Genomic DNA, 21462 nt, shown 5'->3' on the forward strand with positions numbered 1-21462 from the left:
CTGTGTTAGCAGTGGGGCTGGACTAAATGATCTCCAGAGGTTCCCAACCATTCTGTGATTCTCTGGCTTTCTGCCTCACTGTCTTCAAAGATGTGGCTTGCCATATGCATCACCCACAGGAGAGGAAAGCAGGAGGCAGAGGAGTAGAATAAAACATGGCCAGGTCACTAAAAATAAGAAATGGAAAGCTAAGTGTGAGTTTGCAGGAGCTACAAGTAGATGTGGTGAACTGAAAGCCATCAAACAAAATAAAGTGAGTCACTAAGGTATGAGAGCAGGAAAGGTTAAAACAAACATTGTTGAATTGTCTAAAGATGAAATCAAAGCTGAAGATTGCTTTCCTGTTCTTTGGGCCAACCTATCATTTTTTTTCAGTTCCGTTTTCTGCAAATGTTATCACTGGGGGAGCAGCTCCTGAAGGAAACTCGACTGGGATTGCATGAAGGGTGGGTTTAGATTAAACGTGAGGGAGAAATTCCTCCCTGTGAGAATGACGAGGGTGCCCCAGGGTGCCCAGAGCAGCTGTGGCTGCCCTGGATCCCGGGCAGTGCCCAAGGCCAGGCTGGACGGGGCTGGGAGCAGCCTGGGACAGCGGCAGGTGTCCCTGCCATGGCAGGGGGGATGAGACGCTCGCAGCCCTCCGCAGAGCGCGGTCGCTGTGTGCCGGCCCCGGGCCCGGCGTGCGCGGGGCGGGCCGGGGCGGGGCCGGCGGGCCGGGCGAGCGGGGCCGGCGGGCCGGGCGCGGAGCGGCGGCAGAGCGGCGGCAGCGGCAGCATGGAGCGGGCACAGAGAGTCTTCGGGGGACCCAAGGTGGGCTGGCGGCGCTGCCGGAGGCGCAGGGCCGGGAGCAGGGCATGCACCGGCACCGAGGTGCTGCGCACGGGAGCGGCGAACGCGGCGCGCCCGGTGCGGAGGTGCCGTGCCGGGGCTGAGGTGCCGTGCCCGGTGCGGAGGTGCCGTGCCCGGGGCTGAGGTGCCGTGCCCGGGACTGAGGTGCCGTGCCCGGGACTGAGGTGCCCGGGACTGAGATACCGTGCCCGGGACTGAGGTGCCGTGCCCGGGGCTGAGGTGCCGTGCCCGGGGCTGAGGTGCCGTGCCCGGGACTGAGGTGCCCGGGACTGAGATACCGTGCCCGGGACTGAGGTGCCGTGCCCGGGGCTGAGGTGCCGTGCCCGGGGCTGAGGTGCCGTGCCCGGTGCTGAGGTGCCCGGGACTGAGATACCGTGCCCGGGGCTGAGGTGCCGTGCCCGGGGCTGAGATGCCGTGCCCGGTGCAGAGGTGCCCGGTGCAGAGGTGCCGTACCCGGGGCCGAGATGCCCTGCCCGGGGGCGAGATGCCCTGCCCGGGGCAGAGGTGCCGTGCCCGGGGCTGCGGTGCCGCGCTCCGGTCGTGCCCCGCAGCCGAGCGGCCGCACCTGCTCTCCGCACCGGGGCTGCGGCCGGCTGGAGCTGCGGCACGGCTCGCTGGGGATGTGCCCCCGGGACAGGCTCGGTGCCCGCTGTCACCGGGCCGGTGCTCCCCGCAGGGACAGGGACGGGTGCGGGCTGTCCCGGGGGGCCAGCACATCCCGCCGCCGGAGCGACGCGGGTCAGGCTGGTCCCGGCGCCCGGCCGGGGACACGGGGATCCCTGTGCGTCCCCGCTCCGCCGGGCTGGGGATGCACAGGTGGCCTGGCTGGGGAAGGGGCAGGCTCTGAAGGGCCCTGCATCCCAACCACTATCGTAATCTGCTAAAACCGATGTTCTCTCTTGTGGTTTTTATTTTGTTTTGGAGGTTGATTTTGTTGGTTTTGGGTGGTTTTGTTTTTTTTTTTTTTTTCTCTTACACATTTAGTTCAGTTATTCCTCAGATACCTAATGACACCACATCTATGTAATCTACATCTCTAGCAGGGCCATACGGTAATGTGTTTATTATCTGGATTGTAACCTAGGGGAGGAAGTAGATGAAACAGCTGTGGTTAGCAATAGTCCTGTATCTGATGGAAGAACACTGTCTATGCTGAAGGATGGCTCAGCTCTCACACTGTGGTCTGGGTAAGGTGCTGTAAAGGAGCAGGTCTGCCAGGCTGGGTTCTTGTGGGAAGGTAGGAATCAAGGCAGAGGAGACCAAGAAAAGTAATGTGAGAGTTGTGGTTCTGTTTTGGGAGAACGTGAGTGGTGGCAACTGCTTGTGGCTTTTCCAGAGAAGAAGATTGTCTCCAAAAATGTGAAAGGATTGAGAGATTTTGCTGCTTTTTGCATCCTCTCCCACTCCCAAACTGTTTATCTCTCAGGTGAGTTTGCACCAGGAAGGTCTCACATACTCGGAAAGGGTGGTGTGCACAGATCTGATTCTATCACTGTAGTTCCCTTTCTAGGAAGCTGATCCATGTAATAGCAGGCAAACCTTGATACCAAAATGCAGGGAGCATTGGCAGCTGCTAATAGTTTAAAGCCTTTTTAAGTCCACTTCAGTTTTGGGAGATGGTGGTGCTTCATCAGCTCCACTATGAAAAAAGGCTGTTGATTCACTCCAGTGATTTTAAACTTTTGGTCAAGAGAAGCAACTTAAGTTCTTTCATTTGTGCTTCCACTTTCCCAGTGTATGGGAGACTGGGATACCAAAGAGAAAAAGGATAACTCATAAAAACTGCAGGGTTTGACTGCTAAGATCAGGCTTCTGTTGTCTGGCTATTGGCAATTATGGGACTGGTTTTCCTGACTCAGGTCGTCCCTTTCAGTCCTGTGAACCTGCTAAGTCAGGCTTGGGAAAAAAAAATGGGCCTGAAGTCAGTTATTGAGCCCTATTCATTCATCTGGGTCCTCTGCCATTGGGAACGATCAGATTTGTGTTTTAGAGATGTTTCTGGTAACTGGAGCAGGTTCTGCCCCAGCTGAATGTGGGGCTGGGGCTGCCTCTGTGTTTTTCAGGAACTCGCTGACTCCCAGTGACTGCAGTGATGACCAGGGAGCTGTGGCAGGACAACTTTGAACCCTGCTTATCATAGGCCATAAAAGAATAGAGAAGTTTGATGTTCCTTTGATGGCAACCATCACCCTTTCTGTTCCACAGCCAGAGCAGAGCCCGTGTCCTTGCTCACTGCCCTCTTCTTGTAGGCCAGCCCCAGCTTGGGGACTTCAGGACATGTGTCTGTCTTCTCAAGCAGCTCCATGTGCCATGTTGTGGAGAGCAGAATGGGAATAGGGGTTTCTAGGCTCAGGTGCACTCTCTCCAGTGACTGGTGTAGCTCATTTAATAATCATCAGGTGACACGGGAGGTGTTCCTGCGGGGCACAGGAAGAGTGGCTGCTGACCCAGCCTAGCTGGTACCAAAGGTGCCTGTGCTGGCTGTACCCAGGGGTTTGGGTGGACGTCCTGCCCCACTCCCTGTAGCACTGCAGACTGTCCCTGCCTTTCATGGGGACAGCAAGAGCACAATGGTGTGTCGAGGATAATGTTGGATTTGGCTCGTCCACTTGAGCACAGCCTGACCCCTGACTTGGCATGGTCAGAGCCTGGTGCTGCTGAGACTGCGCTGAGCTCAAGCCAAACCTTACACAGTGGTACCTTGTGTGCTCAGTTCATTAATAATGGGGTACAGGGATGCTTTTGGATAACCTTCCCAGATCCAGGTGGCAGTAAGAGGTTGTCCCGGTGCTGCACAAAGTGCCAGGACTCTCTTAACTGCTCTGAAGTGGGGCCCTGCTCCAGCCAGGGGTGGGTGTGAGCTCTGTGCTGGGTTGGTGGGCACGTGGCCCTGCCACCCCATGAGAGCCATCACCTGTGATGACACAGCCACCATCACCTATTAACATCACCAGGAGTCTCAGACTGAGGTCAGTGGTGTAGTTGGTGCTGGGAGGGGGGTGGTTCTAAAGGCTGCTCAGCACTGGAGCATCCTCCTCTTCCTCAGCCACCAAACCTATCAATCATTGTTGAGATGCATAGAAAGCACAAATATTTCCTGCAGTGGAGCTCTGTGGGGCTTGTAGTCTTCCATGTTTTTCTTTTAAAGGCTCACCCCTTACAGCACGTGACAGGTCCATCTCCCAATTGCATTTGTGGTGTCCTCGGGTTTGAGGATAATGCTGTGCTACTTCCACTTCACAACTGTCTTGAGCCACTCTCATTTCTTGCTTCTAAATGAGCGTTTGAGATGAACTTCGATGAGGAACTCTTTGTTCCTAACAGCACACTTCCTTAAAACCAGACTTTGGGGAACATAGTTAATTGTTTTTTGCAGTGATTTGCCACGCTTATCAAATAATTGACAAATTACAGCTGTAATTACCCTAGTTTTCAGCCATTGAGATTAATAGAATGAGCCTAAATCATCACTTTTCAAGAGGCTGATAAATAATCTTGGGCAAAGTCACTGTTAAGGGTTTTAAAGTGATGGAACTTTATCAGCTCCCTGATTATCTATTGCTGGAAACTTCACAATAAAAGGGGCAGACTGACTTAGGTCATTGTCTATATTTAAAAAAAGACCATAACACCACCTAATACAGAAAATCCTTAAAGTGCCTTAGCTTGAATGGCTCTTTTTTATGCCATATAATGGGCAAGCTGATCGGGTAACTGCTCTGCCATGGTCCACTGATCAAACCATAATAGAAAAATTGTGTTGGGTAGATTGTGAAGGAAAATACTTTGAATGTTTGGTTAACTTTTCCCCCTTAATTTCACAAAAATGAAAATAATCAGACTTGATCTTGGAATGGAACATACTTGTTTGAGTACCTTCATTTTGTGTTTGAATTTATTTTTGAAGCTTATTACATCTCAAAGAAAACATTATTATATTTTCAGAGAAGTCAAGCCAGAGCCCTTAAAACTTCTCCTTTTAAAAAATCTGGGCCGAGTTGCTGATATCTTCAGTAATGAGTCATGTGCCATGGTTAAGCTGAAACTTTTATTGCATAAAAGTGGAAATTGCTGGGTTTGCTCTGATGGCCTTGCTGGGGGCTGTCTGTGCTGAGGACACACAATTTATAGCCTTTTGAATGTTCTTTGTACCCATCCCTCTGGCTTTCAACAAGCCTGGAGTGAAACTAAAAGTTTTATTGCGTTAGATTCTGGGTTTTTGATGCGCTGGTGGGAGGTCAGTGGAGGTGCAGGATGGACTGAAGCTGGTTCTGAGGGTCCTCACTGTACCTGGGAGAAGAACAAAGCTCCTTCCTCAGGAAAGCATTGGAGAGTTCTGCTGTTTCTTGTTCTTCATCAGAACAAACAGGTGCTACCACATCCAGCTGGGCTGTGAGAAGGGAAGTTATAAACCTGCTCTAGTGGGTGGCATCCCTGCCCACAGCAAAGGGGCTTGGAACCAAATGACCTTTAAGCTCCTTTCCAACCCAAACCTTTCTGTGATTCTATCATCAGTGGTCCTAGAATGGTTGAAGGTTCCTGTCCAGCGCTGGTGCAGCCTGTGGTGCAGTTCAGATCCTTCACCAGGTGTTGAGGTCCCAATATAATGTGTGTGCTCATGCTTTCTCTACAAATAAACTGGAAGGTTCAGGGTGGGAGACCACATGCACTAAGGGGTAGAGAGCTCTGGAAGAAGCACTGGGCTCCTGCATTCACCTAATTTCTTCTTGTTCAGGCATTGTCCTCTGGAGCCATAGTTCAGAGAAAACTCTTTCATCCTTATCTGGGTACTTTCCTTGGCTTAAGGCAAGGTCGGGTCACCCATTTGTATGTGGAAAAGACTTGTGCTTTGTTTACCCAAAACAAACACGCGGGAAGAGAGCTGAAATGTAATCTGCAGTGAGCAGCCTCCCACAGACCTGGAAACCCTCAGGGTTTGCAAGCAAGGTGCCTGGGGCAGATGAGCTGCTGGCTTGTGCCTCTGCTGATTGCAGCCTTATCTGGAGCCCTGTAGGCACACTTCCATCCTCTCTTGAATGTCCTTTGGCCATCTAAATAGCATAGAATAGTTCGAAGCCGCAGAAAACTCAGCTCTCAAGCACTGATCTTGAGGAAACCAAACATTTTTTGGGTTGAACAGCATTGCCAAGGGTTTCTTAGCAGTTGGTTTAAGTGTCTCCAGGCCCCCCCCCAAAAAAGGCTGGCAGGGGACAAAGAGCCTGTTGCTGATATTGGAGAGGAACTTGCTGCTTTACCAGCATCTCGCCTGCAGAAGAGGCAGGAGGAGGTTACTTACACAGATGAAGGATGCCATGGAATCTGCTTTCTCACTGATGGAAATGTCATGTTAGGATGTTCTTGCAGGAAACACTTGAAAAGTGTTTGAGGGAGAAGACCCCAACAGGTTCAGGTTGCCTTGTTTTTCAATCCAATGTAAACAAATTTCAAGCTTGTAACTCCATAAGAAAGTCGTGAGGGCTGTTGAATACCTCAAGGGGTGGATCTTGCACGGTTTTGAAATAAGAATTGGAGCTCAAGAGTGGAAAACATGCCAGGCATCCACATCTGGCAATGCAGACCATGTTTGTATCCTGTTATTTTATTTGCTGCTTTCAAGGACATTTAGTGCTCATAAGCAGGATTGCATAATTCAAAGAGGGGGGAAAGATCAGGTTTTGCCCTTCTTAACTCTTCCTCTCAGTAGATTCAGATGGTATAGGAGCAGTGGCAGGGATGTGTTTTTACAATCTGCTATCAGTGGTGTCTGTGGCCGTATCCATGACCCCTGGGCCAGCTGATTGCCACCAGCAGCTTGATCTATCCTGAGCCTGCCCCACCTGCATTTTGCATCCCACCAGTGTTTCAGTGGCAGCTTCTTGGCCATCGTGTGGAGATGGCCTGAGCCCCAGGGCTGTCCCTGCCCTGCCTTTTGCAGCAGTCCCAGTGAAAGCCCTGGCAGGAGTCAGGGCAGGTGTGCAGGGCTGTGTTTGGGGGTGGGAGCGAGCTCCTGGGCATCAGTGCATGCCCCAGAGATGGGCACTGCCAGCCCTGTGCCAGCAGCTCACGTCAGCTGCTCTTGGACACCTGCAGGCACTGCTTGCTCAGTTTTCTCCCAGCTCCTCGTAGTTATTGTTTGATACATACCCTGACGCCAGAGAGTTTGTGGGTTTTAATTAGTAACCCTGGGTAGTTTAGTTATCCATGCAAATATCCAGTCGTCTTCTGAATCCTACTTCTTTCTTACCCTTGGCATCCTGCAGCTATCATCTATGCAGAAAAATGCATTGATGTTATAAATAAATGTCTGTGATGTTAGAACTAAAAAGAACCTAGTGTATTAAGTTTCTAATCTACAGTTTCATTTAAAAATACAATAAAATCAAATATGTATTTTGTAGACCATTCTGTTACTTAAAAGAAAACAGTTCTGGAAAGATGGATATCTAACTAAAACATTTTACAGCTAATATTTTCCTTCCCAATTCGACTTCCAAATCATATTTGTCATGTTCCTCCGAAAGCCCCAGCTGGCTAATGGAAAAAGCTTGCTTTTGCTTTTCTGGCTCTCTTTCTCCAAAATCCAATGTTTCAGCAATAATGGGGAAATAGGGCTTCAGAGTTACTGTCCCATTTTTAATGAAATTAAAATCTCATTAAAAGTAAAAATTGGAGTGAAAACACTTAAATTTTGAAACACTCATTTTGAAACCTTGTTGGCTCTATGGGGCAACTTGTTATTATTTCTTTTTACAGCACCTCTGTGCCGTGGGACTGACCCCTTGTGTAGGATTAGAGAGCCTGTAAGCCTTGATAATATAAAGTAATTAACAACCCATCAGGACCTGATTCTTGGAAGCGAAGTCAAAGTTTTCATGTAATGACTCTTAGCAAATTAATTAGGGTTTGGCTTCCTGTGATTTCAAGGAGGAAGCAAGCTGAAAAGTCAAGGTGTTTGAAGTTTGCTTTTTTCACTCCTCCTGAACTCTAAATAAGGATAGGGCAGTTCCTCAAAATTACTGGAAACAGAATAAATTTCTAAAGATCCATTAAATGTGTGAGCTGCAGCAAAATGCTTAGACAATACATGGATATTGAAAAATAAACATTATCATTATTATATTTAAAAAATGTTTATGTGTCATGACTTTGTCCCTGTATTGGCTACATTTATACCCATGTGAGCACCAGTTACTTCTCTCTGAATTATTGTAGCTCAGAATACCTGACTCATTTCTCTTATTGCAGGTGGAGCTTCACGTCCACCTGGATGGAGCCATCAGACCAGAGACCATCTTGTACTTTGGCAAGTGAGTTGTGGGGGGAAATAAGCTCTGGGAGCTGCAGTACAAAGGCATCCTCCCCTCTGCTTCTCCAGATCTGTGACAGAGGAGCTCCTGCAGGCAGCAAACCTGGCTGGTGCTGGTGCTGGTGCTGGTGCTGGTGCTGGTGCTGGTGCTGGTTCTGTCTCTGCCCAGACCTGGCTGCACAGTGTGAGGACACTGAGCACACCCCAAAAGACAGGGGGCTTCCCTGCTAGCAGGAATGTGACTGAGGTGGTCGTGGGTTTGTGAGCTGGGCAAGCTCCGAGGAGCCACCATGAGAAAAGTCCAGAAGATGTCTCAACGAGCTGCCAGCCTTTGAAATGTGCCCAGGACACAGCAGAGGTGCTGTATTCTCGTTTCTTTTTCCACATTCCTGACCACAAAACCAAGCGGGATGGCAGCAGGGTGGGAGTGCTGTATTGGTGCTGCTGCTGCTGCACGGTTTGAGAGGAAAAGCCAGCGTGGGTGCCCTTACCTGCCCTGCTGCCATGGGCATTGAGTCCCAGGCTGCCTGCCTGGTGCCAGCAGGAGCCACGCTGGTGTGGGGCTGACCAAGGGAAGCACCTTTAGAGGTGCTTTAGAGGGAGCTTGTTTCCCTGGCAGAGCCCACGTGCATCTTCCTTTGGTGTAGATGCTGTGGGAAGCACAGGGTGAATGATTAACCTGTGTGAGGGCCTGGCTCCACATTTGTAAGCAAAATAAACAAGATTTCTTCCAGCTGTCACTGATACCCTCACATCAAGGAGGTGGCAAGGGTAGGGATTTCAGGGAACGGCTCTTAGGCACAGCTCTGGTATTTTGGGGAGGAAGTCAGTTCTGAGGAGGATGGGAAGTGGTTCTAGCATCCTGTGAGCCCAGCAGAATCCAAGGCAGTGCAGTCCTAGGGAGAAATATTCTTTCTAGAGTAGCTTTTTCTGCAGGTTGCTGTGTTGTCAGAGAAAGGAGAGTGGGTCAGGGCTGTCCATCCCATGTTTTTGCTGGATGCTGGCATGGTGAACTCAGGGTTCCTGCTGGTGGGCTGCAGGGAATACAAGTCCAAATGAACAGAAGAGTTGGTGCTGACTCCCTGAGGCTCTGCTGGGTCCCTCTGCCTGCAAACAGAAAATGCCAGTGTAGTCCCCTAGGAGAATTGTAGGAGCCCTGAAACCCAGGAGGCACTGGCTGGCTGGGGATCCTGTGCCAGGATCCTTTCTTAGGGCAGAAACCTTCATTGCTTGAGCGTGTGCTGAGTTCCCTCTTATTTTTAAACAGCCCTGGCATCCCCCTGAGCTGCCAGCCCTCAGCTGTGCTATTCATGGGCTCTAAAACTTGCACTCACACACAAACCAGTGGGGCAGTGCAGAAGGCTGTAGGGGACTGACTGCCTTAATAACCTCACCCTAGGCACAGAATGCTACTTGTGGTCTATTTTTAAAGTTAAAGAGCTGGAAATAATTTTGCTAGGTGGTGTTTGACCATGTAGAACCCCAAGCTTCTGGGATGCACTGCTGCACTCAGGTGTTTTTAGAAAATTTGTCTACAATTCTGTCAGGTCTGGGTCAGTCTTTGCATCATTCCTGCTCAGCCAAAGGGCTCAGCGGAGTGACAGACCCCTCATGGGGACTGGGTGTCCCCAGGAGAGGTGCCCTTCTGTGGTGGGATGGAGTGCATGGTGCTGCCCGTGCCTGGAGGGAGCTCTGGGCAGGACACCGAGGTGGCAGTGAGGACAAACCTGTTCCCCTCCGGCCACTTTGCTTCCAGAAGAATCCCACCTGCAGTGGGAGGGTTGGATGGGGCAGCAGCAGCTCCAAAAGCCACACTGGCATGATCCAGCAGATCTCCTCATGCAGAGGCATAGTTCCAGTGTGGATCATCCCAAAGCACTGCACTGATGCCTGCAGGAAGGCACTGCTTCAGGAAGTGCATGAAAGAGGTCAGGGAAGTGGCTTTGCTGTAGGAAACTTTCCTGTGGCAGGTGGAGGAAGGTGCAAGTCGGTTCCCGGAGCAGAGACTGATGTGTCAGTGCCATGGAAAGGGCAAGGCGGGGAGGAAAACCGATGCCTTGGCAGCGATGAGTGTTCCCTGCTGAGTGCCAGCAACTTAATCTGTGCAGATTGCATGTGAGGGCTGAGCATGGGGCTGGTTTCCTTCCTGGCTGAGTGGGGAAGGGATGTTTACCAAGCCCAGGAGCGGGGTCCTTTGGACTGTGTCCCTGCCTGGCTCATTGGGATGGGTGCTGGCAGCAGAGCACTAAAGCTCTCTGTGCTGTTTTGTCTCTATTAGCAAAGTTCGTCCATCAATCAGCTGTAATTCGTTGTGGCAGGAAAGAGGATTAAAAACAAATGCCTGGTTATTATTCCAAATTTGTTTTGGCCTGTGCAGGGTACCAGAGGGCAGGGGGGTTGGGTTGCAAAGCCTGCCCGGGAAGCTGCAGCACCCTTGGCTGGCAGCCCCCTCGATTTCGGCTGTCACCACACCAGGAACACCTTCACCCACTCAGTATTCCAGATGCTCCTGGGAAAGATGGGCTCTTCCCTCTTGGAAGCACTTAAGTGGGCATTAGCATGTCTGTCCCTTGGGTGAGAGCAGTTGCTGCCCGTTGTTCCTGTGTGGGAGGAGTTCCTGCCACAGGAGATGGCAGCAGGATGCTGGGCTCAGGAAGCAGCTCGCTCTCAGGAGCTGCTGGACCAAACCCATGAGCCACGACACCTCTGCCTGTGTGATCCCAGGCCTCGGAGCATCTCCTTGATTTTTTTAATCCTTTGTGCCTGCATAAGTGGAAATTAACTCTTCTAAAGAATTTTGGCAATTCTGCTGTTAGGGCTAGGAAGTGCCAAGAAATAATCCAGAGCCCCTTTAGATGAACTCTTTCTTAAGCTTAAAATGTGCCCTGGCTGTGTTCCTGCCGGGTCAGCCCGGGCTTGTGTTTTGGTTTGTTTGTGCTTTGCCTGTGTTTTGGATCACCTTCCTCTCTGCTGAGATTCAGGGCTCCATCCATGAGGAAATTTTGGAAGGACAGTGTGTGCTGTATCTTTCCTGTGAGGAAATGATGGTTGATGCTGCCAGCTTTGGATGCAATTGGTGTAAAAAATGGGCTGATTAAAAATGTGATAACCTTCCCTGTCAGTAACATGTGACTTTGTTCCCAGGAAAAGAGGCATCCCTCTCCCTGGGAATACTGTTGAGGAGCTCCTGAAGTATATCAGCTATGACACACCACTGTCACTTCCCGAGTTTCTAGAGAAATTTAATTATTACATGCCTGCCATTGCGTAAGTACCCTGCTTTTGCTTTTCCCCCCCTCAACCCTTGGCAGGATCCCTTGGCTCAGCCTTGGAGGACCCCTGTGAGCCCTGAGGGTGACAGGTCCCACTGCCATCCCTGCAGGGGTGATCGTGAGGCAGTGAAGAGAATTGCCTACGAGTTTGTGGAAACAAAAGCAAAGGAAGGAGTTGCCTACGTGGAGGTCCGGTACAGCCCTCACTTCCTGGCCAACGCTGGTGTGACTCCCATCCCCTGGGGACAAGCTGAGTGAGTGATCCTGCTGTGCTGGGGAGCTGCTGGGTGCCTGGTTGGGCATGGAGAAGGCATCTCCATGCCAGCCAGCCACTGTGGGTTCAAAGGCTGCTGTAACAAACCTCCTTTCTCCTCCCATGCAGCAAGAGCCAGCATGCTTCCACCTCTCTCTCCCATCAATAGGGTTTTTCATCCTAAACACCTCCGTGTGCTGCAGTGTTTTAATGTTCCTTGCTCTGGGCACCGAGTTCTGCATGTGCAGACCAGCTGTGCTCAACCTTCTGGCTGAAGCCCTTCCCTGTGAGAGGGAAAGAAATGTCCACGTATGGACTGCCTGACCACAAAATGGGAGTTTGAGCTGGCAGAGGTGGTGGGTGGTGTTTGAGAGGGCTGGTGGGCTGATACCTTCCTTTCATGTCATCCCCTCTGTGATATGTGCCTCTCATTAAATCAGTGCTGGGCTCTGGGGCCGCTCCAGAGTGTGCTGTGGTAGGTGCTGAGCCCTGCCCCTGCCTGGCTGCAGAGAATTGTGTGCCCTAACGAGCTGCTCTGGCAAAGAGGGGATTCCTCTGCTCAGGCAGGATGGGCACACAGTTCTTCAAGGTCTTTCTGAATCTTAGTGTCATCTGTGCCTGCTTCAGTGCCTGCTGCCTGGTAAATGTGGCCGTGGCATGGGTGTCAAAGGTGCCCTGGGCTCTGGCTTGTCTCAATGGGCAAGTGGAACCTGGGCCAGCCTGTCCTCCCGTGGGGATGCAGGCTGCACCTGTGGCTCCTGCCTGCCTCCCTGGCAGTGTCTGGCCTCTTGCTGATGGCTTTTCTTCCCTGCAGGGGAGACCTCACTCCAGACGAAGTGGTTCAGCTCGTAAATCAGGGACTGAAGGAAGGAGAAAGGGATTTCCACATCAAAGCCAGGTCTATTCTATGCTGCATGCGCCATATGCCAAGTAATGTATTGCAGCTGCCCTGCTGCTCTGCTCCCTTCCCTGACGCGTGGGGGGGACGTCCCTGGGGCTGGGGCCCTGCAGGAATGTGGGGAGAGCCCCAGTCTGTGGGGCTGCTGCAGCACCAGGCAGTGCTGAGGAGACTCTGGGGGTCTCTGCTCCTTTCACTGTAGGGCAAAGCTCTGCTGGATGCAGGAGTGGGGGTCTGTGGGTACAACCAGTACCTGAAAGGTCTTGCTAGAGGCACAAAAGGGGCTTGTCCATCCTCTCCTGGGGGAGCTGTGGTCTCTGCTCCCTGCCCTCACCTTGGGCCAGTAAAAGCCATTGGCACAAGGAGCACTTGCATCTGCCATGAGTGACTGGAGGTCTGAGGGCAAATGGTTGTGGAAGGAGGACCAGGCATGACATCTTACACTTCCCTGCTCATGGTCCTACAGCAGGATGCTCCTTCCTTAGCCTGGATCATGGGGCAGTGAGAGAACCCGCTGGCAGCAGCCAGTCTCTGCTGAGTTAAGCTGAACGTGCAAGTCTGATATAATTAAGGTGCATATATAAAATGGTTTTATTTTTATAAAATGAGCAGCTGTGATGAAAAACTTTGTTGGTAACAGGTGCTGTGATCCAGAATAGGAAGAAAACCCAACTACCAGCATTTCAATGGCCTGCTGAGTTTCACAGGCATCTTCCTCTAGGGAAGGATGCAGCCAGAGAGAGGCTGTGTTACAGCAGCTATTTTATGTGAAAGTTTTGTTCTGAGTATCTTCATATCTCACACTAGTTTTATTTAGGCTTAGTAGGGTAGATGGTGGAAAAATTTTTCCTAGTGAGTATATGATTAATTAGTATCTAAAATGTGAAAAATTATATTCTTGGAAGCTGGTAGAATCTTGGTAGATTTAAGAATGGGGTTTTCTTTTTTTTTTCCTGCTTGTACAAACAACTCCAAACAATACTTTGAAAACTTGATCCTTATATTTCTGGTTTCTAGGGAAAAGATGTTTTTCTTTGTAGAAACTGGAGAGCTGTAAGGCACAGTCACAGTGATCTGCAGTTACTGCTCCTGCCAGTGGACAAGTGGTGAGGGCAGGAGGTGGCAGGAGCATCTGAGGGTGTGTGCAGCCTGCACTTCACTGCAGGAGGGATTGCTGGTGGCATTCTCATACCTGTGTTCCAGGGCACTAGCTGATACCCAGAGCTAATGGTGCTTGATAAAAAGTCTTTAGCAGTGCATTCAGGATGTGCTGCACAGTGAGAAGCCACCCTAATTGTAATTAATGAACTGTTGAGAGAAAGGCAGAGATACTAGCCAGAACTGACTAATATTAAACTTGTTAATAAACTAATGACTCTAACCCAGCAAGCTGGAAAATGATAGAAAAAAAAAAAAAAGATGATGAAGTTTCACACATCATCCACACACCACAGCTTGGCATGCTGTGGTGTGTTCATATGATTTGGGGATTTTCTGTACACAGAAGGTGCCTGTTAATTATTAACACAACTGTTTATCTCTGTTTCTTGGCCTTTCTGCTAGGGTTAAGTGCTGTGTGAGCTGGTAGATGCAGTTTCTCTCTCAGAGGTTATCTGTCCTGATCAGAGAGAACTCTCAAGCAGTTGTTGGCCACTTGTTAGTCTCCTTTTCACTGACAAATAGATAAAACTTCAGCTCCTTCCTATCAGGAGTAGAATCCTTGGGAGAGTGAAGGATGCCCTACAACAGGCTGTAGTACAGGGCCCCCAGAGATCCTCACACAGCTCATCTGGTGGGCAGGTCCAGCCTTTACCCTCACCTTGCCCAGCCAGGGAAGGGATGGAAAGCTCAGGAGTTGAAGGATTTCTCCAACACATCGTATTACAGCCCCAGGGCAGTGCAGTTCATCTTACCTCGAGCCAACTGCAGCAGTCACCACTGCTTGGAAATTTTTAAATTAACTTCTTCCCTGGCTTGAAGTGAGCAGAAAAACATGATGAGAGCAGTTTTATAGCTCTGGTGAATGCATTTGATTTCCCTTTCGCTGACAACAGACTGATCAGTTGATAGCTTTTATCTGCCTGAAGATCACAGAGATGACAGACCTTTCTAGGAGTTTGCTAGCTTTCTTTTTAGGCATCAAATTTTGGGAAAGACTAAAGAAAATAGCTCTAGCCTTCTAGTTATATGACCAGGATTTGTTTAGAAAAATGCTGAAGGTGTGACCCTTATGAATGCTTCCTCCTGAATCCTGGTGCTGCCTCTTCCAGGCTGGTCTCCAGAGGTGGTAGAGCTCTGCAAGAAGTATCAAAATGACTCTGTGGTGGCTGTTGACCTGGCTGGAGATGAGACCCTGAAGGTGGAGGATTACTCTGAGCATAAGAAGGCTTATGAGGTTTGTGGAATAAGTTTTTAAAAAGAAATTACAAGAATATATATCGAGGGGACATGTGTGAAGGGATACTTTTCAAACTGCAAACAGCTGGGACAGCTTAAAAATTCATTGCAGCTATTAAAAAAATTCAGTTAAACAGAAAAAGTATTTGTTTATATTTCCCAAATGATTAATGGCAGGCATCATTGCTAAAACATGGCTGTAGAGCTGGGGCTTGGCACGCTGTGAGTGTGACATGAGTGACATGGAGCCCAAATCAAACCCCACCCCACTGCTGTTGGCTCCTGGGGCTTGGTGAAGCCACAGCCAAGGGTGGAAGAGACTGGCCTTTCCAGTCTGGCAGAAATCACCCGAGGAGCAGAGCAGAAGCTGCACATTTGCAGGGCTTTTATCTGATCATCTCAAATGCAAACACTGGAATGGCTTCAGGAGTCTAATCCCAGGCTCTCACCAAACCTCAGCCTTTGCAGTGCCTTCAAGGGAAGGGAAAGCCTCACTCCTCTTTGCTGGTGGAAATTTGGGGTTGTTAGTCCCCACCATCGGTGGGGGAGGAGGTTGTGCACCATCACTAACAAAAAGGTGGTGGTTTGCAAGCAGTGCTCAGGTCTGACAGTACATGAGGCTTCCTTGGGGTCTTCACCCCATCAGGGGGAGCCGATTCAAGGCTGGTGTGCACTGCTGTGCTGAGTGAACGGGGTGGTTGTAGACAGTGATACGGGAACGGGGGTTCACTAACTGATGGGAAGGCAGTCTCATCCTGCCCTGGTGGTCCAGCCTCCTCTGTCTGAAGGATGCATCTTGTCTGTGTGCCAGGGCCTCACTCAGCTCTGAGATGTTGAAGCAACACCCCCCTCCCATCCCTATTAAGTAACTGAAAAACACTCCTGAGTGCAAAGCCCTGAAGGAATGTCTGTGCAGAGCATCTGCTGCAAGATGGGGCTTGCAGCCTGTCTGCTGCTGCCAGCTGGGTGGCCCTTCTCCAGCAAAGCAGGAGCCAGGCTTCCCTCCAGGCCCCATGGCTTCCCAAAGCCCAGGTGACCTGTGACCCCGACAAAGAAATGTTCAGGATGATCATGGAGCTGCACCCAAAGCTGCATTCACAGGGTCCGTAGGGCTTGGCTGTCTCCATCCCCAGCCCCTTACAGTGTCAGAGCATTTGTTCATCTCTGCCCTGGGGTGCTTCAACACCTTCGCACACGGCTGCAGACAGCCAAAAATGTACAGGTTCCAAAACCTGGAACTGCTGCAAGTTTTGTGCAGAAAGGCAGGTGGGTAGAGGAAGAGGAGCTCAGAGCTTGCTGCTGTCTGGAGAGGAGGCAGTGGTGAACTCACCCAGGGTTAAAAGCCCGTGAAGAGCCTGGCTGGGCTCTAGTGGAAGATAACCAGGATTTTCAAGTGTCAATGTGACATTACTGAGCTCTTGCTGCCCTTGGAGTGCAAGGCTCATGATCTGTGGGCTCTTGGCACAGGAGCCTTGCTGTGCCAGCCCAGAGCTTGCTGTGCTTGCTGCAGGTGATGGGATAGGAGCATGTTCTCCCTTGCTTTGCAGGAAGCTGAGAGGTGTGGGATTCATCGCACCGTCCATGCCGGGGAGGCCGGCCCGGCTGCCATGGTCAAGGAGGTACGAGGAGCTCCTGAATCAAGGACAGGGTGTGACGTGCCATGCACCAGGCACAGAGGCATCCAAACCTCCCATATCCATAGCAAAGTGAACCCTGGGTACATGGGTGTGGGAAGCCAGGGCACAGGGAATATTTCTCTCTCTGCTCTGAGGGGTCCTGACCCCCAGAGAAGCACTGACTTTGACCCTCGTTTGTGGAGAAAGCTTCCAAGACTTCAAGATAGAGTCCACAAAAGTGAAATAAATTAGAGAGTAGTATAGCATGTCACTTGGGTGAGAAATTTAGGTTTTGGGGATTTTTAGTATATTGTAGATGGGAACAAGATGGAGGTTTTAGGGAGGAGGCAGATTGTTCTTCTTCACTTTCTTCTTCCTTCTTCTTCATGGGTTTGGGTGATGTCTTGTAATTGGACAGAAAAGTCCTCATTGTGGGCTTTGAGGGATCAGTTACTGGGTTAAAAGGGAAAATAATCTACATGTCATTTCTTAATTGGATAGTTTAGTCTTAAAAGACCTTGTAGCAAGAGATTGTTGGCCATTTTTGTGCTGCTTTTCCAGCACGCAGAGTCTGGCATAGACAGCATGCAAAACTTTAGATAAGACAACAATAAACAAGAAGCTGAGGACTGAAATAGTCCCGTGCATCTCCTTTTCCTGACACAGAACTGCTCCAGGAGGGTTTCCCCCAAACAGGGGGACCCCCAGGGAGGGGCCCAGCGTGGGGCCAAGAAACAGATAATGGGCACAGATCCAACCTGATGCTGGAATGGGGCATCCCAGGAGCCAGCTCGGTGGTGCGGGCTGTACCTGCAGTGGGGTGGGGGCAGAGCTGTGCTTGAGGCTCTGAGTGGTTTTCCTGTGCTCTCTAGGCAGTTTATGTGCTCAAGGCCGAGCGTGTTGGCCATGGATACCACGTCGTGGAGGACCCTGAGCTCTACAGGCAGCTGCTGGAAATAAAGATGCATTTTGAGGTAAGGATGTGTGGTGGGACTGTGACAGCCAGGCAGGTGCTGTCTGAGTGGAAAACAAGCCCTCACTCAGGCTGTGCTACAGCCAGGGACAGGACCTGACACCCAGGTGCTGACCATGTGTACAGTGATGCTCTGTTTATGCCCAAAAATCTTCACAGGAAAAATGTTGGGGACAAGCATGTCTGTTCACTGGGATGTGCTGCTGGGAGCACTGGTGTGCACAGCAGCTTGTGGGAGGGACGTAGCAGAAAGAATGGATCCTTGTGTGGCCAAGGATAAATTGTGGATTTATAAATTCACTGATTTGTACACCTCAAGCCTGAAAGCTCATCCTGGCACAAATCAGGCTGCTGTACCTGAGCAAGTCTGGTTAGAGGGTGGAAATGCCTGGGAGTTAAAGTGCATGCAAGGATTTCTTTTGCTTCTCCCCAGAATGGCCATATCCAACTAATAAAGGGAATATGTACTTAATGCAAGTGGTTTTGTAACTGTGATTGGCACAGGGCTGGTGACTGCCTGGCCATGGGCAGCATCCCACAGCCCCTGTCACAGTCCTGTGGGCTCCTTGCATCCATATCCTGGGACACACACTGGTCTGTCAGAGCAGTGCTGAGGGGCAGCTGTGAACACAGCTCTAATCTGGTTGTACCAGTGTGCTGAGCTATCTGTGACACAGCTGGGGTTCAGATCCATGTGATTGATTCTGGTTTTCATGCTTAACTCCCCAAACAGGTCTGCCCTTGGTCCAGTTATCTCACTGGAGCATGTTCTCCGGACTTCACCAAACACCCCGTAATACAGTAAGACTTCTCAACTATGTGAAATCTCAAATAACCAGGATTTGGGTTCATGACAGTTGTTTTATTGCTTTACAAAGCTAAAATACATCTAATTATGTAGGATAATGTGGCACATCCATGTACCTTGGCACGGGAGAGTCCTGGTGCAGCTGGAGGGGTGTGGGGGTCCCCTGGGGAGGCTGTCCTGTCCCTCCTGCCCTGCTCTGAGCTATGGGGTGTGAGAAGCTACAACCCCAGCTACTCCTGGCAGGTCAGTGCAGAGCCATGGGGGGACAAGCTAAGCCTTGTTCTTTTCTCCAGCAGTGCCAGCTACAGAGACAGCCCTGATGTCTTTGCTTTTGCTGCATTTCACCCTGAGAACTGCACAGTATCACACCCAGTGTTCTGCCTAGCAGTTCAACCCCATTTCCTTACAGATTTAAGAAGGATCGTGCCAACTATTCTCTAAACACGGATGACCCCCTCATCTTCAACTCCACTATTGACACGGACTATGGCATCGTGAAGGAGCACATGGGATTCACTGAAGAGGAGTTCAAGAGAGTTGTAAGTCAGCCTTGGCTGGGTGCCCTGCTGGTGTTTCAGTGAAGCCCAGAGCAACCTGCTATTTTTTCTTTATATACTGAACAATTTTTAATAGAAATCAGAAAATTCTGCTCTGGCCTTGTAAGTAGGAAAGTAGGACCAGGCTCAAATTACATATCCCAAAAATTCCTGATTATTTAAAGACCTTTGCTTTGTGCTGGTCTCATTTCTCCTGGGACTGCTGCTAGTGATGGGCCAGAGCAGTTGGCATCAAATAAGGCCACGGAAATGAATCTGAGTGTGGAAACTTTACACTCTCCCTCTCCTGTTGCTGCTCAGAGCCAGGTGTTGGGATGTGCACAACTGTGTGTTCATGTCTGATGTGTCTTAATGTCCCTGTCTTCCCCCTCTGCCTCCTCAGAACATCAACGCAGCCCAGTCCAGCTTCTTACCTGAGAAGGAAAAACAGGAGCTGCTCAATGAGCTGTACAAAGCCTATGGGATGGACCCCAATGCATCGTGACCTCCCTGGGAGCCAGCCTGGAGTGGGGCTCTCCTTCTCCAGTGCCTGACTCTCCTCTGGCCAGTGGCAGCACTGGCAGGAGGTGCCCAGAGTCAGCCTCTGTTCCTGGCAGCCCTGTGTTGACCCCTACAGTGCTCATCAGAATCAGACTATCACACACACCTACTTGTACCCCACAATCTCTCTCCTGAATGGATATCCAGCTTCCTGTGGCAGACTGGATCTGCCTGCTGGCCTGACTCCCTTCTCCATCTGCTGGTGTTTCTGTACTGCAAGTGCAAACACAAGAACCTCCCTCACAGTTTCCTCCCTCCTCTTTCCCTGTTTTACCTGTCCTGTCCCACTGACCTGCCTGACCCTTCCCTGCAGTGCTGAAATAACCACTTTCAGCTCTGGCTGTGGCCTGGGTTAATCTTCACCTTTCCAGGGAAGAGGTATGTTAGTGCTGGCAGGGTATGAGCAGCCCTTCCAGACACAGAGGCTTTATTCTTGTCCCTGTGGGCGGGAGGGTCTGGTCACAGCTATATTTACCCAGGGTTAGTCTTGTACTAACAAGACTGGAACAAGAACAAGCTGCAAGCTGGTGCCCCTGCCTGTGCACAGCTCTGAAGGGCATTTAAAATAAAATACAATTTTTTTGGCATCCTTTCTTGGAGAAGAGCTCCCATGTATCAGGCCTCTCAATGTCACTGCTGCAGAAGTGCACACCTTAGGCTCAGGCTCCAGCTGTGCTCACAGCTGGCCATGACCATGCTCGCACTTGCAGAGGAAGTTGGAACATAATTTTACTACTTCAGGCCAAAATCTGCCTTCTGGGATTTTTCCCACTTTTTTACTCATCTTGGAGAACTCCTGCAGTTTCATCTGCAGTATCATCTTCCTCTTACCTTTGTTTAGGATTTGGAAAAAATATGATTGATTGCCTGGTTTAACAATTCTGCCCTCTTTCTGATTTGACACAATCATTAGGCATTCTTAAGGCTGAATAAGTAAGTTAACTTGGACCCAATGTCCCACATTGACTCAGGTCCCTCTGATTGCTTCTCTGACTCAATTATGACACTGGCTAGAAGTCAGATCTTCAGTTTGGTGTAGAATTTATACAGAGAAACTCACCAAAAATTCCTTAGTGATTTTATGGCATTATAGTGTTTTTACTCAATAAGCAATAGAGCTGTGCATCCAGAGATGAGACCATTGTTTTCTTACCTGAGTGTGTGGTGTGCTTTAGCATCTCAGGGCTCTGCCAAGATGCTCACTCCAAAGATACTGTACCAAATAGTTGCCTTTGAAAAGGGGCCATGGTCACCATTGCCACAGACAGACCATGGACTTGTCCAGTCTCAGCCAGCAGTGATGGTCTGCTGGGAGTATTTCCATTCTTTCTGGCCTTCCGTATTGGTCTTTGGAGTAAAATACTTATTTCTGAAGTACGTGGTGCATATATACACATACATAGATAAATGAAGATAAGAGAGTGATTTTCTTACTTTTATAAAGCAAAAGATAAAAGTATCACTTTTAAGGACATGATTGTGGTAAGAAACAGGGTTTGGGTCATTTTTCTCCAACAATTGTTTCTGAAGAAGAGTTGCTTATTTTGATTCTGGACAGTTGATTGTTAATCCTGTTTAATAAAATAACAAATTTATATTAAAAGCGAAATCCTTGTGCCTTTCTGTTCAAGGGTGACTGTTGGGGACTGTGGCCTGTGGTCCTCAACCCCTGCTGGAGCACAGGGGTTCATTGATAGGTGTAATGGGGGCTTTGGTACCTTGATTACTGCCTTCTCCTCTAGCCAGGTTGGAGCACTTTGGCAGCCAGAAGGAAGCCTGCTCCCTTGCCAAGCAGCCCAGTTGGATTGATGGATTTATGGCTGCAGATTGTTCCAACCTCCCCTGTCCTTTTCCCTTCAGTAGTCCAAGGGGTGTGTACCCCTGCTAGAGCAGCAATGCCATCACGGGGTACCCTCACCTTTCCAGGGGTTTGTCAAAAGTCACTTTTTTCCTCCGTCTCCTGGGTTTTGTACAGTTGGTTGATGCTCAGAGC

General features: G+C 50.0%; 1 protein-coding gene across 1 annotated transcript; it reads left to right on the plus strand.

Moving 5' to 3' along the window:
- The first annotated feature begins 698 nt into the window (after positions 1-698).
- ADA (adenosine deaminase) lies at positions 699-21078 on the plus strand. The gene is made up of 11 exons (XM_021527913.4): positions 699-810; positions 8095-8156; positions 11300-11422; positions 11538-11681; positions 12495-12610; positions 14849-14973; positions 16523-16594; positions 17464-17565; positions 18298-18365; positions 18782-18911; positions 19312-21078. Exons 1-11 carry the CDS (start codon positions 775-777, stop codon positions 19411-19413), a joined length of 1080 nt encoding a protein of 359 aa, XP_021383588.1. The 5' UTR covers positions 699-774; the 3' UTR covers positions 19414-21078.
- The last annotated feature ends 384 nt before the right edge of the window (positions 21079-21462 follow it).

This window comes from Lonchura striata, chromosome 20 (genome assembly GCF_050655825.1).
Source record: "Lonchura striata isolate lonStrDom1 chromosome 20, ASM5065582v1, whole genome shotgun sequence".
In the NCBI taxonomy this organism is placed as follows: domain Eukaryota; kingdom Metazoa; phylum Chordata; class Aves; order Passeriformes; family Estrildidae; genus Lonchura; species Lonchura striata.

What these genes read in the sequence shown, in the direction of transcription:
- ADA (XM_021527913.4), top strand. Translation starts at nt 775, where the DNA reads ATGGAGCGGGCACAGAGAGTCTTCGGGGGACCCAAG. An exon ending in CGGCTGCCATGGTCAAGGAG is followed by an intron (nt 16,595 to 17,463) that starts GTACGAGGAGCT and finishes TGTGCTCTCTAG; the next exon opens with GCAGTTTATGTGCTCAAGGC. An exon ending in AAATAAAGATGCATTTTGAG is followed by an intron (nt 17,566 to 18,297) that starts GTAAGGATGTGT and finishes CTCCCCAAACAG; the next exon opens with GTCTGCCCTTGGTCCAGTTA.